Source organism: Balaenoptera borealis (assembly GCF_965194805.1).
Source record: "Balaenoptera borealis genome assembly, chromosome: 1".
NCBI lineage: Eukaryota > Metazoa > Chordata > Mammalia > Artiodactyla > Balaenopteridae > Balaenoptera > Balaenoptera borealis.
Window position 1 is genome coordinate 51,255,670 of NC_138860.1, and position 25,945 is coordinate 51,281,614.

The 25,945-nt window shown below is 42.6% G+C and overlaps 2 protein-coding genes across 10 annotated transcripts in view; one reads left to right on the forward strand and one right to left on the reverse strand.

Moving 5' to 3' along the window:
• The first annotated feature begins 244 nt into the window (after positions 1–244).
• Positions 245–17,320, forward strand: NPHS2 (NPHS2 stomatin family member, podocin). 2 transcript variants are annotated; one of them, XM_082394301.1, is made up of 8 exons: positions 245–581; positions 4,469–4,572; positions 8,056–8,128; positions 9,737–9,819; positions 12,529–12,732; positions 13,743–13,798; positions 15,143–15,221; positions 16,391–17,320. In XM_082394301.1, exons 1-8 carry the CDS (start codon positions 308–310, stop codon positions 16,667–16,669), a joined length of 1,152 nt encoding a protein of 383 aa, XP_082250427.1. In that variant the 5' UTR covers positions 245–307; the 3' UTR covers positions 16,670–17,320. The 2 variants fall into 2 exon arrangements, with proteins under 2 accessions (XP_082250427.1, XP_082250428.1); XM_082394302.1 differs by having other exon boundaries at positions 245–470.
• AXDND1 (axonemal dynein light chain domain containing 1) overlaps positions 17,162–25,945 on the reverse strand; it is an 88,905-nt gene continuing 80,121 nt past the window's right edge. For all 8 annotated transcript variants that reach the window (XM_082381662.1, XM_082381667.1, XM_082381663.1 and 5 more), the window contains one exon: positions 17,162–24,370. In XM_082381662.1, coding sequence (XP_082237788.1) covers positions 24,300–24,370 — 71 coding nt within the window. In that variant the 3' untranslated portion in view covers positions 17,162–24,299. The remainder of the gene's footprint in view (positions 24,371–25,945) is intronic.

A 25,945-nucleotide genomic window follows, 5' to 3' on the forward strand; every position in this document is an offset into this window, starting at 1 on the left:
TGCGGGCCTCCGTAGTATTTCAGCTCAAATTTTCATCTCTAGAAACACATTTTAAAACGCCATAAACTGGCACATGAGTTTTCACAAAAACTCACTGTTGAAGGTGGCACCAAGTCTCAGGGGTGGCGCGCCCTGTCCACAGCTCCCCTGAGAAACAGCTGTCGGGTTTCACCCCGAGCAGAGCCCCGCCCGCCCACCGCCCAGGTCCCGCCCCCGCCCAAGGTCATTATAGTCCCCCCGGGACGCGCCCCGCATCCCTGCCAGCGACTTTGCAGGAACCGCGCTCCTGGATTCGGTCGCTCTGAGGATGGAGAAAAGGGCTCGGAGCTCCTCCAGAGAGGCCCACGGGAGAGGCAGCGGGTCCGCCCACAAAGAGAACAAGAGGGCGAAGGCCGAGAGGGGCGGCAGAGGCCGCGGGCGCCGGGACGCCGGGCTGGAGCAGCCGGCCCTCGGGCGGGCAGGGAGCCCGGGTGAGCCCCGAGCGCCTGCAGCCACCGTGGTGGACGTGGATGAGGTCCGGGGCTCTGGCGAGGAGGGCACCGAGGTGGTGGCGCTGCTGGAGAGCGAGCGGCCCGAGGAAGGTACAGCGGTCAGGTTGAGGCCCCGGGAGGGGGTGCGGCCTTTCCAAGTGGTCCCCAAGGGATGTCAATTAAGGTGCAATGAGGCACCGCACTGAGAGCTTCCGAGGCCAGAGCAGCCTGCTGGACCTGCTCAGCTTCCCAGGAAATGAAAGACGCGAGATAGGACCCACCGACCCCTCAGTGGTGGAGACCAAAATGCATCAGAAGAAATACAAATAACATCAGCTAAATACCGCTGTTCTCAGGGGTCAGCCATGGACGGGAGGTGGGAGGGAGTGTGATCCAGGTTGGGGACCAATCAACATGGTTCAGGGCAACTATGTAGCTTATTCTTCTCTCCTCATCAGACTTACCTAAAAGTATTTTACACTTTGCAGTGATCATACTTTCTAAAAAGTAGAGGCAGCAGAGCCAAGTAGAGAAAAGCTAGATCTCAGTTTGAATCTCAGCTAACTATTTGATCATAGTCAGGGACTTAACCATGTATCAAATGGGGACAGCAATACTACCCACCTCAGAGGGTAATTGTGAGGATAAAATGAGATAAGACACTCAAAGCACTTATCTTGTGCAAAGCCTGGAGGGAAAGAAAAAAAACATCCTTGCAAGCTAAAAGAGGCAAGTTAGACCAAAGGGAATCACAGGGAAAGGTGTCTCTTTGGCTTCTGCAGGTGAAGCAACTCTTAGGAACAAATTTATCTGCTTCCAATCCTTTCTATAATGAATGGAAGAAAAAACTCATTACACCTTAATTTCAGGGTGAGGGAGGTTTAAAGGAAGGTAAATAAGGAATAGTGTGTTATACTACTTTCTGCTATGAAATTTTAACATTTCCTGGCTATCAGCACTGCCCTATATGCTGTAGCACTGAAAGCTATGACTTGAGAAAGATTCCAGCAATTGAGATGTAGTTTATGTTGACCATGTTAATGCTGTTTTGCCTAACTGATGCCCTTTCACGGGTCAGAAACTTCTGGTCATTAAAGGGTTATTGGATTCACTGCTACAGTAGTGCTGAGGTTAGAAGTCTGTAAGTATTGTGCTTCAGACCACATCAGTGGGGTAGGGAAGGAAGGGAGCCCCATTTTTGGAGCTCCTACTATGTGCCAGGCACACGCTAGGTGTTTTACTGAGTATTATCATTCCCGTGGCACAGATGAGAAAAAATGCTGAGAAATTAAGTAACTTGCCCAAGACCTACAGGTGGGAAGTGGAGAAGCCAGCATTCCAGAATAAAACAGTCTTATTGAAAAGCCCATCCTTGCAGGGTGCTGTCCCTGATTTCTGGTCATGGTTCCAGCACTGCCACCAACTAGCTGTGGCCTTGGGCTAGTAGCTTCACCTTGTGGGCCTCACTCAGTCTGTTCAGCTATAAAGTGACTAGAGCCTCAGGCCCCCCCAAGCAATGGATGAGCCCATTAAGGATGAGACACCCTTGCTGAGCCCTTGTCTGGGAGGTTTCTGTGGCTCCCAGAGGAAAGGGGAGCAGACACATCAACACCCCCTCTCCTCCTCACTAGTACCACACTCCCACAGCCAGGCTACCTAAGATTTGGGAGAAACTAAGAGAAGCTTCACTTTACTGAAATGCTGAGGGTTCTCAGACTGTCATATCTAAAGGCGCTTCCTGCTTTAACATGTAGTGTTTCACTATTCACTTACACTAAACAAATTGGATATTCAAGGAACTCATTCTAAGAGAATAATATTTTGTGAGTAAAGCTTCAAGTTAGATTTGGGTATACATATTAGTTTTCTGTTCACATCCCTAACTATGGTATGAAGGAATTTTGAGGACTCTTCACTTATAAAATATAAATTTTGTCGGTATGTGCATTTATTTATTTTTACTTACCATGGTTACCACTGGCAAATGAAATATATTTATAAACTAGTAAACATGGCAGTAACACTGTTATTGCTCTTAGGGAAGAATATTGCAAAAACTAATACGATGTTGATAGAGCCACCTTTCCCAAAACTGCATCTCCCAGAGTAGGTTGCATGAGAAATAAATTCCAGAGAACATGAATTTGCTTGGAGAAGACATCGCCTGGTCAAATGTTTGGGAAATACTAGGTTAAGCAAAGCTAAGAATGCTTCTTTGCTGCAGGGATTCTCCTAGCTTCAATATGCCAGTGACTGTTGAGAAGCTCCAGGAGTGGGATACAGTACACAATATTTCCTAAACTTGTTTGCTCCAGGAACACTTGCTTTGTGGAGCACCCTGGAGGATTAGTGTTCCGTGGGACACCATTTGGGAACTGCCATACATTGGCATTTAGCACCGAGTCTGGTTTTGTGCTGGTGCAGCTTGTATATCTGCCCTCTTCAAGTAATCTGCACATCAATTTGGTGATGACCTTTCCAGTTATTTTGCAAGCACGGAAATCAAATTTTCAGGCCTACTAATTAGTTATCCATTTCCTTCCCATCCCTTAAAAATAGACTTTTCACCATTTCTAATCTTTAGTCACCTTCTATTCCTCTATAAGATTTTTAAACTGACAAATAGTATCCCTTTGGCCAGTTTTCTAGTACCTGTGAATTAAAATTCTTGAGATTTCTATAACCATTACATTTAAATCATTTTCACTATCCACTTCTCCTTCCTTCCTACATTCAACAAGTATTTATTGAGCACCTGTGTGTGTCAGGCACTATTCCAGTCCTGGGACATGGTTTAAACAAGACAAGGCCCCAAGAAGCTTATGTTCTTGAGACTGAATTTTCCCTGATACCATTTCATTTATCACCCAAGCAACCTGGATGGCCTGTACTCCAGTTCCTTACCACTTTTTTATAGGCACAAATGGGCTAATATTACCCCATATAGGTGATTTTCAAAGACTGTCTAAAGATCCACACCTGAGGCCAAAGAAGGGGCTCTCATGGAGGAATTTCAGACATTGGGGCAAGTGGTAGATGGAGCTGTAATTTCAGGGATGAACCTCTGGACACACGTGGTTTGAACCACTTCAAATAGAAGAAACTATGCAGAGAGGGACAAAGGGTCCTGTTTTTTTCTCAAAATTATACTTCTAGTGGATACTAAGGAAATATCATCTAAGTATGGCTGTGTGTGTGTGTGTGTGTGTGTGTGTGTGTATGCCTTTTTGGCACATGCATATAAGAGGAGCACAGCTTCTGTCCTCTAGTTGGAAATGGGTAGCTCAAAAGTAAAGCCAATCGTGTCTAACAAAGTTGACAGCAATCTGCTTTTCACACTGAAAAATAAAGACTTAAATGGAACCTTTGTATTGCTAAGAGCCTTTGGAACATAAATCTATTTTGCAGCAATTTCATTGATCATGTATTTTTAAGGTACCAATTTAAGAGGGGCTCAGATAGAAAAAGTACTTTTGTAGCAGTTACCGCTAGGTAAACACGAGTTTTAAATGACAACACCAGACATGTAAAAAAACACAGTTCGGTGCTTTTATGTTTATATGTCATTTCATTCTTATGCCAGAGATATGAGCTATTCCATGAGATAGTTATCATTAAATCGTTATGCAATAGCATTTCCTTGAATAGGTGAGGAAACTGAGAGGTTGTGTACCTTGCTTAAGGTCATTTGGACAGAAAATGGTGGAGCCAGAACCAGAACGCAGACCTTCTGCCCAGATTCTGTGCTTGTTCCAGTGTACCCTCCACTGCCTTTCCAGGAGCCCGCTCCGCCTTCCTTCTGCCCACGAAGCCCTTCACACAGACCGTGCCCCAGGCTCTGGGAACTGACCACGCTGATATCCAGCTCATTCTACTATTTCCAGCAAAGTCTGCAAACTGCTCTGACCCTAATACCAAGGACTGGACTAGAGGTGCTAGTCAGTGAATGTGGTGAAGTTCCAATATAATTATTCTTTTGCTTTTTTTTTTTTTTTAAGGTACCAAGTCTTCCAGTTTAGGGGCTTGTGAGTGGCTTCTTGTCCTCACATCCCTGCTCTTCGTCATTGTGACCTTCCCTTTTTCTATCTGGTTCTGCATAAAGGTGAGATTCCATGAGGACCCAATAAGTAATTTCCTGGTGCCTCTCACTGACCACACCATGTCCGCTCTCATTTCTGTGTTTTGGTACGTGCTCTCTGCTCTGCATGGAATGCGCTCACTCCCACTCACCTTCCAGGAGAGCTCTTACTCCTTTATACCTGCTCAGAGATAACTGTGAAGCCTTCCTTGACTCCTCCAGACTGTCATTCCCTTCCTTGTGCTCTCGTGTCATCCTACTTTCACATCAATTCTAGCAATTACCACATGTATAATATTTGTGGATACACAATCTCTGCCATTAGACTGAGAGCCCCTTCAGGACAGGAGCTATGTCTAGTTCATCTACACTCTATAACACAAAGACCAGCCCAGAAGAGGTCATGATGCCTACTCCTGACACCTCCAGGAAACTTCTCAGGCAGCTTCTATAGACCACAAATGATAATTATCTTGGGCCCACAGGTGGTTACACATGGCTGTCCCTGAAGTAAATGAAGACCTGTGTCAGTTTGGGAAGCACATAGCAAGATGGTATTAGAAGTGCAAGGGATTTATGGTGTGGCATTGTCTGTGAAAGATTAAGGGGAGAGAGAATAAGAGTAGGCAGGGAAAACCTTCAGAGGATGATGCAGATCTGACACCTGTGATATGAGAAGGGGAAGGAAAGATTGGACAGAGAGTGCCTCAGACTGTGGGAAAACTCCAAGAAAGTCTTGGCCAGACTGAAAGGGAACTCCAGAGCAAAGTTTGCCTCATAGATGAGTCTCACAATGGGCAGAAATGGCCAAGCCCTTGTATCGCTGCCATTCTTAGTCATTGGCCGGAGCTGTCAGGGAAGAGCATGTCCTTGGCTGGAACGCTACAGATGCTGCTGGGGCTGTGGCTGATTTCACTCCTCACGCAAGCTCTCCTTCCTCTTCTTCTTCTCCTTCGTCTTCGTGAAAGGGTGTTGGATTTTGTCAAATGCCTTTTCTTCCCCCATTGAGATGATTCCATGGTATTTGCCCTTTATTCTGTTAATATGGTGTATTACATTCATTGAATTTTGGATGTTAAATCAACTGTGTATCCCTAGAATAAGTCCCACTTGGTTATGATGTATAATCCTTTTTATACGTTACTGGAGTCAAGCTGCTCGTTGTTTGTTGAGGATTTTTGCATTTATATTCATGAGAGATACTGGTCTGTAGTTTTCTTGTCTTGTGATATCACTGTCTTGTTATGGTATCAGGGTAATACTGGTCTCAGAGAATGAGTTGGAAAGATTTCCCTCCTCTTCTATTATTTGGGAGAATTTGTGAAGAACTGGTATTAATTCCTCTTTAAATGTTTGGCAGAATTTACCAATGAAGCCATCTGGTCCTGGACTTCTCTTTGTGGGAAATTTTGAAACTACTAATTCAATCTTTTAATTCTGGGTCTTTTTCATTTTTCTTTTTCTTCTTGAGTGAGTTTTGATAGTTTATGACTCTGTAGGAATTTGTCCATTTCACCTGTTGTCTAATTTGTTGGTATATAGTTGTTCATAGTATTTTCTTCTATAATCTTTTCTATTTCTGTAAGGACAGTAGTGATGTCTCTGTCATTCCTCTTTGACTCCTGATTTCAGCAATTTGAATCTCCACTCTTTTCTCTTGGTCAGTCTCGCTAAGTATTTGTCAATTTTGTTGATCTTTTCAAAGAACCAGCTTTTGGTTCAGTTGATTTTCTCTGATGCTTTTCTATTTTCTATTGCATTTATTTCCACTCTAATCTTTATTTTCTTCTTCCTGCTTACTTTGGGTTTAGTTTGTGCTTCTATTTCCTGTATATTAAGGTAGAAAATTAGGGTATTATTTTGAGACATTTCTTCTCTTTTGTTATAGGCATTTACAGCTATAAATTTTCCTTTAAGCACTGCTTTAGTTGCATCCCATAGGTTCTGGTATCTTGAGGTTTTGTTTTCATTCATCTCAAAGTGTTTTGTTTTTTTTTAATAAACTTTTTTTTATCATTGTGTTCTAAATTCACAGCATTTTAAAATTTATTTATTTTTTATTTTATTTATTTTTGGCTGCATTGGGTCTTTGTTGCTGCATGCGGGCTTTCTGTAGTTGCGGCGAGCGGGGGCTACTCTTTGTTGCGGTGCACAGGCTTCTCACTGTGGTGGCTTCTCTTGTTGAGGAGCATGTGCTCTAGGCACTCAGGCTTCAATAGTTGTGGCTCGTGGGCTCTAGGGTGCAGGCTCAGTAGTTGTGGCACACAGACTTAGTTGCTCCACGGCATGTGGGATCTTCCTGGGCCAGGGCTCGAACCCATGTCCCCGGCATTGGCAGGTGGATTCTTAACCACTGCGCCACCAGCGAAGTCCCTCAAAGTGTTTTTTAATTTCTTTTGTGATATATTCTTTGACCTATCAGTTATTTTAGAGTGTGTGGTTTAATTTCCATATATATATGAATTTCCCAAATTTCCTTCTGTTATCGATTTCTAATTTCATTCCATTGTAATCAGAGAATATACTTAGTGTGGTTTCAATCCTTTTAAATTTATTGAGTTTTTTTTAATGGCCCAGCATATGGTCTATCCTGGAGATGTTTCATGTGTGCTTGAGAAGAATATGTATTCTGCTATTGTTGGGTGGAGTTATGCATAGCTATCCGTTAGGTTTAGTCTGTTTATAGTGTTGTTCAAGTTTTTTCTCTCCTTGTTGACCTTCTATCTAGTTGTTTTATCCATGATTGAAAGTGGGATAGTAAAGTCTCCAACTTTTATTATTGAATTATCTATATCTACCTTCAGTTCTTTTGGTTTTTGTTTTATATATGTTGGAACTCTATTTTTAGGTACATGTATGTTTACCATTGTTATACTTTCCTAACGCATTGGCCATTTTATCATTACACAATGTCCCTCTTTATCACTAGTAACATTTTTGCGTGTTTTAAACTTCATTTTGTCTGATATCAGTATAGTCACTCCTACTCTCTTTTGGTTACTCTTTATGTGGTATATTTTTTTCTATCTTTTTACTTTCAACCTATTTGTATATTTAAATAGAAAGTGTATCTCCTACAGAGAACATATAGTTGACTACAGGCTCTTCCTGAAAGGTGATCTGAGCACCTGCATGGCCACCATAAGGTCTGTAAATAGCTAATGAGTGATACATGTAAAAGTTCATAATGCATCAATCACAGCCACATACAAGATTAAATATGCTGTGACTTCTTTGATTTGGTGGAAGCAATTATTTTTTAGATAACCATGACTCTCTAATCAAAATTGTGTCCACAGGCTCAAAAATTATTATACTTTTTCATTGGTTTCTGAAATTCTTCATTTACTAAGTGTATATTTTGGAAATGTAAGTATTAACAGAAATTTTTTCTTGGTTCTCAAAGCAAAAGATTTCTGATACCTAGGATCACTCTCACACCAGGGTCTTTTGAAGACTTCATTTTAATTTCTTGGAGTGATTCAAAAGTATTAAATTTTCCTTTAGGTTATACAGGAGTATGAGAGAGTAATTATATTCCGACTGGGACATCTGCTTCCTGGAAGAGCCAAAGGCCCTGGTAAGAATGACCTTTTTTACCCTCCAGAGACTTGCCAATTTCTTCAATCCATGCATATTTGTAATACAGCCCTCAGATTACATGAAGTAACTTGATTCATGATATCTTCATTTTTCAATCTGTTACTTGTAACACAGGTTATTAAGAAATTCTTCAGAGAGCATTACTACCAGGTCACAGTGACCAAAAGAGAGAGTGGATGCAAAAAACTGAATGCCAGGGCCAGGCTGGCTGGAGTAGCAAGTAGGCTAGGACCTATGACCAGGCACTGGTTTGAGTAGAACATGTAAGTGGTCTGAGTCCTGTGAATTCTCAGAGCAAAACTGAGCTAGTTCAGGATCCAGGGAATCAGAACAAACCAGGCGAGATAGGCAAAGTTCAGCATCCAAGTAACAAATTGGCCTTCAGTTCATGAAATTTAAGAAACATAGATTAAGCACTTCCCGTGTTTCATTGTTTAACTACAAAGGATATGAAGATGGATGAATTAGACATGGTCTGTAGTCTCTAGGGCCTTAAAGTCTTACAGAGTTTGTATCCAGAAGTCCAAGCTGATTATGGGGCACAGAAGTATCATTAGTCTGAAAAGTCTAATAGTTGGGGTTTGAAGAGCTAAGCCAGGAAGACATGAGAAGAAGCAAAGTCCCACTGTGCATAGATTGGAAAGGGTCCAAGTTCCAAGCCAGCTCTACAGAAACAGATAGAGAATAGAGACCAGACTAGGAGACACAAATCAGTTTGAAGATTCAGAACCAACAGATTGGTTCACACAAAAATAGAACCAGACCCTGTAGTTCCAGAACAGGGAGTGCCTTGATCTGGTTCTAGTTTTTGGCATCCTTCTCGATTGGGTCTGAGAAGGGCTAGTAGCTGGGTGGCTCCTCGGAGAGATCATGGGCACTGTGAGGTACTGCTGATTCCAACAAAGCTTTGGCTCTTGTACAAGCCTACAGTGTCCAATGGTCTCTCAGAAAATCTCAATAAATCAATCTAAAATATTGATTGCACACTGACCTTATACATTATATTGGGTGAGTGAGGACTAACTAGCCAATCAGAAGGCTGGTATCATGATGTTGCTATTCTGATTCCTTTGGGGCTCACATTTTAAGAACTACCACATGGAGGTTGCTGGCTGTAAAGTTCGTACACACATGGATTCAAGAAATAGTTTTACAGAGCACCCAAAAGGCACTAAGTTAGGCACTAAGGCTAACAGGAATGCATAAGATGCTCTTGTTATAGAGTTTAAATCTAGTGAAGGAGACAGATGTGTAACCCAATATCTGAACAGGTCAGCACCATGACCAAGGTGACCATACAGCCCATTTTGCTGGGGATAATCCCTGTTTATGCCTGTTATCCTGGTATAAGTCATAATAGTGCTCTCCTTTCACCCTCAAAAGTGTCCCAGCTTGAACAACAAATTATTTGGTATCCTTAGTAACAACAAACACACCATGGGTGGAGGTGGGATGGCCCAATGGTCTATGTGCAGTTGGAGGCTAAGAAAAGCAATGCAACATGCAACTTGACACCAAAAGAATGAACCCCAAATGGCCTCCATGCTAGCCATTCATCTGTCACTTCCCTGGCCCCCTCTTCTAGGCCTTTTCTTCTTTTTGCCCTGCCTGGATACGTACCACAAGGTTGACCTTCGCCTCCAAACCTTGGAGATACCCTTTCATGAGGTAAGCCAAGTGGTGGATTTTGCTTTCTTTCTACATTTTCCCTGGCCAAGCTACCACTTCTGGCCTAGAGGAAAATGACTATTTTTGCTCAAAAGTAGAAAAGAAAAAGAGATATGGGCTACATCAAAATTTAAAACTCCTTTACAACAAAGGACACAATCAACAGAATGAAAAGGCAACTTACAGAATGGGAAGAAAACTGCAAATACTAAATCTGATAAGAGGTTAATATCCAGAATATATAAAATCTTATAACTCAACAACAAGAAAGCAAACAATCCAATTAAAAATGGACAAAGGCCTTTGTGATGGTTAATTTTATGTGTCAACCTGGCTAAGCCATGGTACCCAAGTATTTGGTCAAATACATCTAGATGTTGCTGTTAAGGTATTTTTTAAGATAAGATTAATATTTAAATCAGATGACTTTGAGTAAAGCAGATTGCCCTCCATATATGGTAGATAGTATAAATACTTGACTTGAATAGACCTTTCAATACAGACTTGAATAGACATTTCTCCAAAGCAGATATACAAACGGCCAAAAAGCACATGAAAAGATGCTCCACATCACTAATCATCAGAGAAATGCAAATCAAAAACACAGTGAGATACCACCTCACATCTATCAGGATGGCTCTTATTAAGAAAAAAACAGAAAATAATAAGTGTTGGCAAAGATGTAGAGAAATTGGAACCCTTGTATACTGTAGGTGGGAATGTAAAATGGTGCAGCTACTGTAGAAAACAGTATGACAGTTCCTCAAAAAATTAAAAGTAGAATTACCATATAATCCACCAATTCTACTTTTGGGTATAGATGCCAAAGAATTGAAAGCAGGGTACTGAAGAGACGTTTGTATACCTGTGTTCACAGCATCATTTTTTTTCACAATGGCCAAAAGGTGGAAGCAATCCACATGCCCATTGATGGCTGAATAGATAAACAAAATGTATATGCCGACAATGGAATAATAATCAGCCTTAAAAAGGAAAGAAATTGGGCTTCCCTGGTGGCACAGTGGTTGAGAATCTGCCTGCCAATGCAGGGGACACGGGTTCGAGCCCTGGTCTGGGAAGATCCCACATGCCGCGGAGCAGCTGGGCCCTTGAGCCACAATTACTGAGCCTGCGCGTCTGGAGCCTGTGCTCCGCAACAAGAGAGGCTGTGATAATGTGAGGCCCGCGCACCGCGATGAAGAGTGGCCCCTGCTTGCCGCAACTAGAGAAAGCCCTTGCACAGAAACGAAGACCCAACACAGCCATAAATAAATAAATAAATAAATAAATAAATAAATAAATATTTTTTTTAAAAAAAGGAAAGAAATTCCGGCATATACTACAACATGACTGAACCTTGAGAAAAGTATGCTAAGTGAAATAAGCCAGTCACAAAAAGACAAATACTGTATGATTCCATTTATATGAGGAACATAGAGTAGTGAAATTCAGAGCAACAGAAAGTGAATGATGGTTGCAGGGACTGCCAGGAGGAGAGAATGAGGAATTGTTCACCAGGTTTCAATTTTGCAAGATGTAAAGAGTTCTGGACACTGGTTGCCCAACAATGTGAATGTACTTAACACTACTGAATTGTGCACTTAAAAATGGTTAAGATGGTGAATTTGATGTTTTGTGTATTTTACCACAATTAAAAGTTAAATGTAGAGATAACATCTAGACTTTCCTGTTACTGATTCAGATTTATAAGCCTTTCCTAAACTGTCTCCCACTTTCAGTCTGAGGTTCTTTCTCATTCTTTCTTTTGGTAAATGGAAATGTGAATAAAAATAATATACTTTTAAAAGGCTTATTTTATATAATAAAAAATAAAAAGGAGTAAAACTTATACCTAATCCTATCACCCATAGAGTTGATATTTTAGAATGTATCCTTTCAGACTTTTCTATATATGTGGTTGTAGTTTCAGACATATATATGTGTGTGCATTTGTTTGTATATATATATATTTCACACCACACATACTATTTTGCAACATGTCTTTTTTCACTCAACAATCTATTGTTATTATCTTTTCATGTATTACCTATGTTTCTACCTCTTTGTTTTAAACAGACACACAGCATTTCATTGTGTGGATTTTACTCAACTAATTTACTCAACTAATTGAGTAATTGGAATTTACTCAACTAATTCCCTATTGTTGATATTATTTCTACTTTTTTTATTACAATAAGCAATACTGTGAATCACATCCTTGCAGCTAAACCCTTGAAATATATCCTTGTGATTAATGTCTAAAAATGGAAATGTTGTGCACATACATCTTTTAGGGCTTTTGATATGTATCACCAAACTGCCCTCTAAATGCACACTCAATACATTTGAGTGCTTGTTTCCCAGAACATGTTGCTCTTTTAGGAGATTTTTTTGGCATCGGTTTAAAAAGACCTGATATACAATCAACTGAATGTTTTCATGTAAGAAAATTATTCCTGATTTTTTTTTTACAAAAGGATTTACAACAGGATTCCTTTAAATTGTGAGTTCTTTAGTGTATTTAATACAAACTCCATAATTTAAAAAAAAAAACGTCCATTTTGATTAAAGGGCGAGCCAACTACTCTTTCTTCTTACCATCATCTTACTCTGAGAAAATACCCTTTGAACATATTTAGCTCCTCTATCCTCATGTGGGAAAGGAACCCAAGAATCAGTGTTGTCATCCAAATTTTTTTTTCTGCCTAGGTTGTAACCAAAGACATGTTTGTAATGGAGATAGATGCCATCTGCTACTACCGAATGGAAAATGCCTCTCTTCTCCTAAGCAGTCTTGCTCATGTGTCCAAAGCGGTCCAATTCCTTGTGCAAACCACCATGAAGCGTCTCCTAGCACATCGATCCCTCACTGAAATTCTTCTAGAGAGGAAGAGTATTGCGCAAGATGTAAAGGTACTTAGATGAATTTAACACCAAGTATGCTGAAATATCCCTTTATCTTTTATTCCTTTCTTCATTGGCCATTTACTGAATCTTCCATGTGCCATGCATTCACTGTTAAAGGTACCGTCCTGTAAGGAGCTGACAGTTAAGAGGTTGCCAAATTGACCCTGAGCCAATCATAGTCACCGATCTGTGCTGATTAGTCAGTCATTGCCACAGTTTTTGTTCTCAAAACAAAGAGTGGCTTTAGACTCACTGTACAGTGCCCACATAGCACAAGGTGGTGGGAGTCGGAGCTGGCAGGGGTGGTGGGGCTGGACAGGATGGGTTGGTGGGATACAGAGATGATAAGGAATGCATCTTGGGACCTTACGGTCTAGTTGGGGAAACAAGCAAAGTTAAATAATGATAAGTTCAAATAAGACTTTCAGATGAAAAGAGGTAAGATGTCACAGACCCTTATGTGATTAATTACCCAATCCATTCATTTCCTTGCCTTTTTCAGCTTCAGGTGGCCGCCTGCATTCTTCAGATCATGGCCCCTTCCTCCATCTTAAAAGCACAGCACTCCAACCTCTGCTTCCATCACCACACCACCTTCTCCCCTTCTGTAGCCAGATGTCCCTCCGCTTCCCTCTTATAAGGACACTTGCAGTTGCTTTTAGGGCCCGCCAGCAAGATCCAGCATAAACTCCCCACTTTAAGAGCCTGGAACTTAATTGCATCTGCAAAGTCTCTTTTGGGGTAACACTCACAGGTTCCAGGGATTAGGGCATGGATGTCTTTAGGAGCCATTAGTCAGCCTACCACACCATCTTTAATTCCACAAATATTTGTTGAGTGGCACTGTGCAAGTTAAACAACTTTTGCAAGGCCCTATAATGTTAAAACAAAACAGGGAAGTACATAATGTCCTTTTAGAAGAAATGTGCTTTCTCAGTGCAACGGCCATCGGGGCATAGGGGTGCCCTCCTCCCACCCGGAGGTTCTTACTGACATCTCAACTCTTCCCTCCACAGGTTGCCTTGGATGCAGTGACCTGTATTTGGGGAATCAAAGTGGAGAGAACAGAAATGTGGGTAGGAAATTAACCAGGAAGAACAATATGATAAAGGGAGATATTTTGGTTTTATTTAAAAACTTCTATTTGAAAAATTATTTTCATTGAATGAGTACTGTAGCCATATTAGCATAAATTTGGAAGAAAGAAAAAAAAATTATCTATTATCTCATAGCCATAACATAACCACTGTAACATCTGGGCAAATTACTTTCATATTTCTATGGATTTAAACATTTTTTAAAGATAAAATTCACATAACATAAAACTCACCATTTTTAACCATTTTAAATTACAACTCAGTGGTTTTTAGTATATTCACAGAGTGATGCAACCACCACTACCATCTAATTTCAGAATATTTTTATCATCTCCAAAAGAAAGTCTGCATCCACTAAGCAGGAATTCTTCATTGCCTCCTCAACCCCTAGCCCCTGACAACCACTAATCTACTCTCTGTCTCTCTGGATTTGGCTATTCCAGGAATTTAATATAAATATTATACTCACACAATCCGTGGCCTTTTGAGTCTGGCTTCCTTCACTTACCTTAATGTTTTCAGCATCCAACCATGGTGTAGCATGAATCAGTACTTCATTCCTTTCTGTGGTCGAATACTATTCTATTGTGCAGCTGGCTATACCACATTTTTTTTATCTACTCATCGGTTGATGGACATTTGGGTTGTTTCCACCTTGGAACCATTATGAATCATGCTGCAATGAACATTCATGTGCAAGTTTTTGTGTGAACATGTTTTCACTTCCCTTGGGTATATACCTAGGAGTGGAATTACTGGATCATATGGTAACTCCATATTTAACTTTCTGAGGAACTGCCAATTTTTCTATCTATGTATTTTTTTATAGTTACAATCAGGGGAAAAATACAATTTTGTATCTTTCATGCAATACATTAAGTATTGTTCTTATTTGGTCAGTTCTACCCTTTTCAAAATCAGTTCTCTTTTATAAACTTAGATGACTTCCCTCATTATTAATAGTACGGCTCTTCAAGGCTGTTCTTCATTATTGAAATTTAACAGCTGGGATTTAGACTAAACTTTAAGTGGGAAAATGTTCATAGTATATCAACACAAAATTTGTTTCACTTGTAAAGAGAAAAACCATAACTCTACTGTAGCATCAGTGATAAGAAAAATCAGCATTTGAGGCACTGCCCTGAAGCTGCTCTTCCCTGCCCACTGTCTGTGCAGAGGTCTGGGGCCACACGCGCTGCTAAATCAGAATTTGCTGTGCGTCATGAAATGACAGCAGAGAAGGTGGCAGGTCTGTATGAAAGCTCCGGCTGCTAAAAGCAGTGCTGCACACCTACCTACCCATGCCCTTTCTCTTTCAGTAAGGATGTGAGGCTGCCAGCCGGCCTGCAGCACTCGCTGGCGGTGGAAGCCGAAGCGCAAAGACAGGCCAAAGTGCGGGTGAGCCAGCCCTGAGCGGGCCGTCCTCCTGCACAGCTGCTCTTTGAGGATCACCAGAGAATCCAAAAGAAGGCCTCCTCATGGAGAACATTTCCCCTTCGCTCCTCACCTATTCGTCCAGGCGCTGGGGGGAGTCTGGCTTGTGCCCACACCACTCGATTAAAATTGCTCTCCTCAAGTGTGTTAGCAGCCTCCTAACTGACCAGTGCAAGGTCTCTTTTCCTGTTACTCCCTCTCTCTGAAGCTATTCGTAACAGTGACCTTCTCCTCCTTGAATCTTGCCTTCTCCCTCTCTCCCTAAAGGCATCTCCCTGCGCTCCATCCCTCTTCTCTAGCACTGGCATCTTTCCCTGGGTAATGTCAGTCACCTGTCACCTCTAGGTTAATGACACCCCGACCTGTATCCCGAGCTCTGCACAAGCTCTGGAGGGACAACCATGATCAGGGCCCAATTTCCTCAACGCCAGAGCTGAGAGAAGGCTGTGCTACTCATAGCCTCTACTCAGGCGTGCCAGGGAGAAGATGTGGCTGCCGGCAGCTCCTGAGGATGGAGGTGTGGGCGGGAAGGGTGTTGGGAAGAGAAAATGAGGACTGGAGGGGAGTTGGATTTACCTTAAGGAACAGAACGTAGGTAAAGAAAAACTCCTAACTATGTAAGAGGGTGGATAACTTTGGAGCTTTGGTGGAGGAGGAAGGCAGTCCTCTGGGCAGAGTTGCTTTTAGATCTCTGAGTCCAGTGCCCTTTGCCCACTTTAAGGTGACATTTGGCTGGTGAGCTTCATGCTTTCTCTTCTGAAATGCTAACCTGAGTTGGGAGTCATTCTTTCAGGATTCCATGTCTTTGCCTGGAATGCTGGCCAACCTTTCCTCTAAATGGCAAAATCCTACTACTCTTCCAAGGCCCACCAGACATAATAACTCCCCTCACACTTCCTCTATACTTGTCATGGCCCTTAAAAAATTCTACCCTGAATTACAATTAACAGTGTAATCTCTCTGCCTAGATCAAGATCCTTAAGAACAAAAGATAGTCTGCTGCCCTGAGCTTAGCAACACCTGTCACACAGTAGATACTAGTGCTTGTTTGTTGAGTCACACTAAGTAGGATTAAAACCATCATGGAGCGAAGAAGAAAAATCACTTTGCTTTTCTTCACATCCCTTGTCTAGATGATCGCTGCGGAAGGGGAGAAGGCTGCGTCTGAGTCCCTGAGGATGGCAGCCGAGATTCTATCAGGCACTCCAGCTGCTGTTCAGCTTCGGTACCTCCACACCCTTCAATCCTTGTCCACAGAGAAACCTTCCACAGTGGTTTTACCTTTGCCATTTGACTTGCTAAATTTCCTGTCTTCCCCAAGCAGTAGAACTCAAGGAAGCATCCCTTTGCCAAATCCTTCCAAACCTGTTGAGCCACTGAACCCTAAAAAGAAAGACTCTCCCATGTTATAGGAGGAAACAAGGATAATGTGACTGCAAAGAGGGCTGCCATATAACTGCTACAGCCCTGAGCAAGGCCCTCTGTCCTCACTTCCTTTCCTTTGGTTGCCATGTGGAATGCCCTTGGAATGTATGAAGTCACAATGCAGCAACACACATGAGAAGACAGTGAAATCATGTAATGACAGAGAAGCCATATAACATGCTTAGGTGGATCATCTAATCAGAGTAATTATGGGAAAGAGCTTTAGCCAGCATTCTACTTTGGAAAGAATTTTGAGTCTATATGTGGCTAAATTTTGACTTCTGAAGATGTAGTTCAAATGTCCTTTTCGCTGTATGCCCTCTGGCCCCTTTGGCAAGGTCTTTGTTGCTCCCACAGCCCTTTCTACATGTTCCTATCATTATGCTTATCACACTCTGTTGTAATCTTGAGATGCAGGCTTCTCTCCAGCTGTACCGTGAACTCCCCAGAGGCATGTCTTAATCATTCCCCTCCTCCACCACACTCAAGCTTGTGTGCTCCACCCCAGGTTATTTGCACCTAACTCTGAGAGTTGCACCACGCAAGTGACACTTCCGTGTTTCTGAGTGAATGAAAGAAAAAGAGATGTACTTGGGCTGGATATAAAATTTACACCTAATTAAAGAACTTAGAAGGAATTATTTTTATAGAGACTCTTTTTTTAAATAGAGAAATAAAAGGACAAAAACATTTATCTGGTACATGTGGCTTAAAATCTGAGGAAGCATCACTATAAATATGGGGCTGATGTATTTTCAGGGTTGGCCCATACCCATCCCAGTGTACTGGTTATTGGCGTTAAGGTGGCATCAAGGGCTGCTGGTCACTCTTCACCCCCACATGGATGGTTCCTGAGTTCAGGTTGGCAAATGTTGGCAAGAGCAATGAAGGAGGAGGTAGGGCCATGCTGGTTCAGGCATAACCAGAGGCAGGAACAGAACAATAAGTGAATGCCAGGGTAGTAATGCAACAATGGCCTTTATGACCCTTAATAATTCCTTATAGCAAGGTTCTTTTTGTCAAAGGCAGATTTGCCTATATATCTGAGGAGTATCTGTGGTATCACCCATTGGTTGGTCTCCTCTGATGTCTGTCTCTAGTCAACATTTAAATTGCTCACTACCTTGCAGAGGCACCTTCCAGATCTGCTTGAGTAATCTATGGTATCTTTAGGTACTTCCCAGCTGTTAAGGTAGGAGGGCTTAATGGGAAAGAATAATGGGAATAAGCTGCTATGAAACTGTGTGCTAGGTGAAAGGGTATACTGAATAGTCAAAGGCAAATTCTTCAGAGACCAGTTAGGTGAGCTGATAGTGTTGTCCACAGGGTCCTAGCAGCAGAAGTCTTCTCTTGAGACCCAGGTATTCCAACTGGTTACTGATCTTGAAATGATAGGTAGAGGACAAGCTGAACAGTATAATCCAAATCTAGGATACATACTAGGGATACATACAGTTTTTCGCTGGAAATTTACTTTAACATTAACAGAGTGGCAGTGTCTGAGTCCGTTCAGGCTGCTATAACAGAATTCCATAGACTGGGTGGTTTATAAACCACAGAAATTTATTTCTTACAGTTCTGGAGCCTGGAAAGTATAAGATCAAGATGCCAGCAGATTTGGCATATTGTGAGGGCTCATTTCCTGGCTCATAGCCAGCCGTCTTCTCACTATATCCTCACATGGCATAAGGGGGAAGAGAGTTCTTGGGGGTCTCTTTTATAAAGGCCCTAGTCCCATTCACGAGGGCTCCACCATCATGACCTAATCACCTACCAAACACTAATACCATCACCTCCTAATACCATCACACTGAAGGTTAGGATTTCAACATATGAATTTGGGGGGTGCGGTGGGGGGAGGACACAGACATCCAGTCTATTGCAGGCTGTAAGCTGATAAAAGAGATAACATGTTCTAATTTGGTACTGGAGTACACCACAACCAAACAACATGGTTGTAAGAGTGGAACAAGTCTATGACAATGGTATTCTAGGGCACTTGGGGATTGACAGTGACTCTGGTCTAGACCTGCATTTATTGCGCAGGCATGTGATTTAAGGGCTGGTGTACTGCAGGTTGTTGGACTCCAAATCACCAGAAAGAGGTCGTCCTTTTTTACAGAACTAGAACAAATAATCCTAAAATTTACATGGAACCACAAAAGACCCAGAATTGCCAAAGCAACCCTGAGAAAAAAGAACAACGCTGGTGGCATAACCCTCCCAGACTTCAGACTATACTATCAAGCTCCAGTAATCAAAACAGTGTGGCACTGACACAAAAACAGACACACAGATCAATGGAACAGGATAGAAAGCCCAGAAATAAACCCATGCACCTATGGTCAATTAACCTTCAACAAGAGAGGCAAGAATACACAATGGAGAAAAGACCGTCTCTTCAACAAGCGGTGTTGGGAAAGCTGGACAGCTACATGTAAATCAATGAAATTAGAACACTCCCTCACACCACATACAAAAATAAACTCAAAATGGTTTAAAGACCTAAATGTAAGACATGACACCATAAAACTCCTAGAAAAGAACATAGGCAAAAAATTATTTGACATAAATCATAGCAATATTTTCTTAGATCAGTCTCCCAAGGCAAAAGAAATAAAAGCAAAAAATAAACAAACGGGACCTAATCGAATTTAAAAGCTTTTGCACAGCAAATGAAACCATCAACAAAATGAAGAGACAACCTATGGAATGGGAGAAAATATCTGCAAATGATGAGACCAACAAGGGGTTAATAACCCAAACATTGAAACAGCTCATACAACTCAAAAAAACAGAGAGGGTCATCCTAAGGGGGCTTAGCAGGCCTTCCTTAGAACTTCAAGGGCAACCCCAGCTCACCAGTGTATCAGGGTAATGCTGGAGCTCTGCAGTTTGGACTCCCCTATATCTGGGAGGCCTAGCAGGTCATTCTGCCAATGCCTCTGTGTTCCATATTCTTGGGGATCATGTCTGGATGATAGAGTAAGTATGTTCCTCCTCATTAGAATGCTCCTGGCTGCTACAGTGTTCTTTGGCAGAGTCTATCAGGACTGTGCAGGTTCTGATGTCCTCTAGAATTTTGGCTTGTGTGTCAATGCCATTGCTGGGTATATGAGCTGAGCAATAAGTAGAGAATGTAGAAGTCAAATCCCTTCAAAGAGGGTTCATCACCTGCGCTTCTAGCTTTCCCTGAGCTTGGAGAGGAAAAGTAGCACTGTAACTGAGAGCTTGGACTCTGCTGTCAGATATACCAGATTTGATCCAGACTCTGTAACTTACTAGATGTTTAACCTTGGACATGCAACTTATCCTGACATAAATGGGGATAAAAGTAGAACCCACCTCACAGAGTTGCTGTGACTAAATGCGATAATACATGTGAAGTGCTTAGCACAGTGCTTACATGAGATAAATGCTCAATAAATCATGACTATTACTATATTTCTGGTTTTAGCCCAGTAGCTCTAAATGACAGTAATTGGGCTCATCCAAATGGGAGCCTGGCCTCGTATACAGGTTGTTGTCCCCATGCTTCAAAGGTAGCCCCAGTGGCTAGGAGCTCTTGTCCCCAGGGTGGTTGTTCTGGATAGAACCAGCTTAAGAAGTTGTATATGAGGTCTCCTGTATTAGAATCCTCCCCACAATATTTCAAGCATTTGTTTCAAAGGTGTAGAGCTCTTTAGCATGATAGTAAAGCAAAATCTAGACAGAAAAGAGGAGTTTCTTCTCTTGATGAGCAATAGTTCCGGCCAGAAATCAGATACACTCTTCTTTCTTACCTGGGTTTGACTATTTGGGTGGCCAGAGTGGAAAATGGGAATGGATTACCAGCTGTACCTTGTGAACTTCAGGATCTGCTGGACATCTGGGATGGAAATATCTTGTCTGCCAAAAAGCAGTTTGCCCTGGTGAGACAGATGATGGGAACTGTTAATCTTATCTTCAGACTTTCAAAATTGTTTCTCACAGCTGGCCTAGAGATAGCCTGAAGTATGCCTCTGTCAGATCAGGGGCTCATGGAACCCAACCCCTGCAAGTACAAGAGGATGCCCTCCAAACAAGAGCCACTGTAATCCAGAAAGGCATGCAGGAGCCCTTTCATCAGCCATTCCAGAACAACAGGAACACTGCCCAGGCCAAATGACACTGCTGTGTACTGGGATTGTCTAAGGAGCGTCTGGAAGGCTGCCTTCACTGGTCTTGCTCTCAGATGCACCATCTAAGAAGTCCTGCTTCCTGAAAAGCTGCACGTGGCAGAGCTCATCTTTGAGGTCAGGGGGATTGGTGGACTTGCTCAACAGTCCTGAATAGGAGATTGTCTTGAGGCTGTGGCAGACCTGGCTGGAATGAAGTCTCCATTCTCCTGAGGCAGAGGTAGAAGTCCTGATGAATTCTAGACACTGCTTCCCATCAATATGGCTACAGAGGACCTCAGCCTCAGGCACAGATAGCAAGCACTTCTGTTTTGGAGGTATGCAGGCCCTAGGCAACAGGGCTACAGCAGTTAAGACTCCTAATTTTAGAGCAGCTCCTCTGCTTCCTGTGGGAAAATGCTTGCTGGTAGGTGGCACACTTACTTGAAATTCCAGAAGTGGGCAAATAGTGTTCTAGAGATTTGGGGCCTACAAGCAGAATTCTCAGCAGTCTTTGAAAGTGAAATACAAAATGTAGGTTCCCCAGGCAATATCAGAGTCACTGATCTCCAGCTAGGAAAGGCCAAGAACAAGAGGAAAGCCCATTCAATGTGTGCCAGAAAGCACCTGACAAGTGACCTGACCACAGTCAAGTCAGTAGGACCATAGCATAGGACCAGAACTCTTGGGAGAGAATCACACAGTGCCCACATGCATGGAGTTGGTCTGGGTGTGTGATGAAGAACCAGGCCTGTTGGATTGGGGACTTGCTCCTAGGATTCCTATGACACTACCACCTCGGCTTCCCAGGGACGTGGACCACATCACCACTGAGACTGGGGACTGGGACCCAGTGGAGTGTGATGAGGCACCTCCAGTCAGCACAGCTGTCTGGACATCTGAACACAGAGTGGCTGGTCTCCTTTAACACAAGCACAACAGCCTCACCTGGCAGCCCCACTGACAGAGAAGTGTAGCAAGAGCTCCTCTCTCCACTCTGCTCAGGAGACCACCTCAGGGTGATCTTGAGAAGGTGTGGCAGGACTCAAGGACTATCCAAAACTTCCCACACATCAGCTACTTGGGAAAGTGGAGCTGCCCATGATAACTTTCAGGGAGCAGCAGTGCAGAGGCCTTCTCTGTAGCTTAATTTTTTTTTTTTTTTAACCACTTAACATTCATTACGCCTTCCTACCAGCATCCTGATTCTCTCTGGGCATTTCCTTTCCCCATACTGTGTTCTGTCTTGGTGGAACAGCAGAGCAAGGTGTACTTGCTTCCCTTTAAGGAAGCTAAAGAGATCCCTGAAGTCTTCTCACCATCCCTGGTACATCCATGGGGTGGTCTGTGACTACGAGGTAGCCTTTCTCCTCATGGGACTTGAAGAATAATGTAAGGATGGAAGAAATGACTGGCGTTCATTTGGTGGTAGCAACTGGGTGAGATGGTGAAGCAGTTCTTGCTTCTGAAATCTAAAACTACCTCATCCTATCTGTTCTTAGCCTGGTTCTTTAAGACTTTCCTTCAGTCTCCTGAGCTCCCCAACATGCTTTCAATAAATTATCCTTTCGCTTGTGGTTTGTAAGAATGGCTTTTTGTGGCTCATAACCAAACCACCCCAACTAGGTCTATGGTACCAAACATCTCATTCTAATCGTAGTGGCACCAGGCATAACTCTGACCTTTAAGACAGCCTTCCACCCGATGGAGTGGACACATTCTGAGGGGCAAGACTCTCATGTTCAGGGATGGGGGCTGCTGATTTGTATGGAAATGACGACTCATTCCTACAAAGTAGGAAATTAATTTTTTAAAAAGTAGGCTGAAGTCCCACTAAAAAGCCCCAAATTTGCTAGAATCATTCAAGAATCTCTTCAGGAAAGTGAAAAGGGTAGGGCTGGCTCTGCCCCAGCCAAGTGGTAACTGGAAGCATGAGCCAGTAGCCTGAGCTGTGGCTTTCAGTTGGGCCATGAGCCCAGTCAACTGTCTGAAGAATTTCATGTTTTCTTTCCCCAGAATTAAGAAGTCATCCAGTAGGCTTAGATTGACCTCAAACACTTTTGAGACCCACCTCACAAACACTTTGACATGTGTGGGCAAAGGCAGGCCTGACCAGTGGTTGGGCTTAAATAGGGCTGAGGACTCTGGAGTCAGAGGGTTTCTGAGGTTTAAGGAGCAGGCAAAGGCCTACAATTCCAGGAGATAAATCCAAAGGAACACCAAATATGCGGAGCCAAAGCAGGTGCAGAAATCTCGGAGGTGTTTGGAGCCAGGGAGAGATAGAGCAAATGCAAGCGAGCCAGGAGCAGTGAAGTAGGAGGGGCCCCTGCTGAGCGACTGCCCAGACGTCCATTTGTCATTTGCAACATATTTTTGCAGCTTAGTCCATCTCTAAGCCTAGATGCATCCAGGGTCACGAACAGAGCAGATAAATGAGGCAATGAAAGTTAAAAATGGAGATTCTGGGTGAATCTTCAGCAACACTAGACCCTGTGAAGGAAGCCATCTGAGCAAATGGCCTGGTGGCCCATCGCCATTGTCAAACAATCCAAACACAGGTCCACCAAGCTGGGGGCTCTGGCACCAATCAGCTCTGTGACCCTGGGGAGTCTTATACCCATTTGGGGCCTCTATTTCATTCTGAGAAATGGGGATAACAGTGTCTCCTCCACCTACTTTGCAGGGTTATTGTGAAGACCAGATAAATCTTAAGAATGCCTGAAATAAGAAATCTGAAAACGCTACAGAAACCTAAGAGCATTATCAGGATCCTCTCTCTCTTTTTTTTTTAGTTTATTTATTTTATCTATTTATTTTTGGCTGCATTAGGTCTTCGTTGCTGCACATGGGCTTTCTCTAGTTGCGGCAAAGGCTACTCTCTTCATTGCGGAGCACGGGCTCTAGGCACGTGGGCTTCAGTAATTGTAGAACACGGGCTCAGTAGTTGTGCCTCGCCGGTTCTAGAGCATAGGCTCAGTACTTGTGGCGCACAGGCCCAGTTGCTCCGTGGCATGTGGGATCTTCCCCGACCAGACCTCGAACCCATGTCTCCGGCATTGGACAGGCGGGCTCCTAACCACTGTGCCAACAGGGAAGCCCAGGATCCTCTCTTTAAATTGAAAAAATAATGCTTTTTATTTGCCACTCTTCTCTGCAGAGTTCAAAGTCCTCAAAAAGCATTATTTTCTTGACAGAAACTGACACTTTTCATAGACTTCTGCTGGGAAATCGATTGAAGAGGCTAGAAAACCTTTGCACAGCCTATTTTTAATCTTGGAAATAAGCTAATACACCGATTCCTTACAGCCATCACTGTGACTTTTAAAGAGAAGATGTCCCTGAGTTGTCTGTCATGGCTTTTCTGGTAGCTGTTGCAAAGGGAGTCCCTTCAATCAAGCCACAGTGTTAGCTCAAAAGTGCAGAGATATCTGGGGTGGGTACAGTGACAGAAGCCACGGTGAAGCCTAGTGTCCTATGGTTGCTATTTGGACTTCATCCTGTAAGTGGTTTTAGTCCGAGTTCTGGATTTAGAACCCTCCTTGCGCTGTACCTCTGAAAAGACAAAAACAATTATTGTAGTAACAATATATTTACTAAGGACTTTTAACTTTACAAAGCATTTTTTAAATTCTGTTCTGCATGAGTAAGCCCCAAGCTACAAACTATTTGCCCAAAACTTGACTCTACATTGGTTATTGGGATTGAGAATGCATTTTTCTCAAAGTTTCAGTGTAGTCAGTTAGTGGGTCCTGGAAAAGAGTAGTATGTGGTCAAGGAGAGAAGAGAAAGAAGAAGAATATTTCTTCCTTCCAGTACATACCCCAAGCTTGGTGGGAAAAAAAATTCAAATAGAGCTAGTATCCAGAATCCTCCCAAATCCATCACTGTACCCCTTTTCTATCTCCTGGTCCCTCCCTCCAGTCTCCCGTGCACAGACCCTACACAATCCCCACCCTTGGGATGGGTGCAGGAGGACTTCTGCTGTCAAGCCTGCTCTCCCTGGCTGCTCCATGACACCAAGGTTCTCAACTGGAATCCTTCCAACTGGCTGCTGCCACCTTCATCCCACATTTGACGGTCACCTTGTTCACACCCTGTCTTGTCCCCATTCCTAATCATAAGCCTCACTTTGATCAGAGACTAAGCCATATTCATCTTTGTAAACTCCCCTCTCGATTCCTTTCTTCATTAATAACTCAGAACACAGTGATTTGCTAATTGTTAAAAATGACATAAAACAAAAATAAATGTCTTCCTACTCTATCCAAATCTTCTCTTTACTCAGCATTCACAAGGCTCCTACCTTTGCCATATGATTTTCCATTCCTTCACTGCACAACCATCAGGAGAGAAGTGATCTCCCTGCACTAACTCATATAAATATGACTCAGTATATGCTATATGCATGTCAGATTGCTCCAGGGGTGTCTGCATTTTTTAAAGGAGCTGCCTGCTAATTCTAGAAATGTCTAACTTGTGGGTTTTTCAGAGAAATGTTCAGGTCACCACATGGCATGGGGACTGCCTTGCTTAGCCGCCAGTTCCCCTAAGCTTTGCAAGGTTTCTCATCCTCTACTTTTAAGCCCCTGGCAATGACTTTGATGAGGGTGTGGAGGAGGGGGAAGAGTGGCAATAACCTAACCTTGTGTAGGTTATTGTTTGCAGGTTGGGGCCTAACTGTATATCATTATCCTCTACCTAAAATTATTAAAACCTTTTAATTCTGGATTTAAACTAATCCCCAAGACTTTTATGGAAATGGACAAAACTAAAGTCACTCATTCCATGTTACGGTAACCGCTCCAGTTTAACACAGAGACTTTTTGTGTGGTTTGCATACAGTATTTACTTTTCTGTAATCTGGAAGAAGTCTAGTTTCCAGATTATCAGGATAAAATTACACCACAATAGGAGAAGATACAATTTTTTTTTAATTCATGAAAACTCCTTCACATATATTCAGACCTAAAGCGAAAGGATTTTCACACCTGTAATGATTAACATTTTACCAGTTCAGAGTTAACAGAAGGGGAGAAAATGGGCTCACACTCCTCCTCCAACACTGATATGATGTACCATAGCTGGGCCAGAGACTGTGAGGGATTGGCTAACTTACTGCTTTTGCTG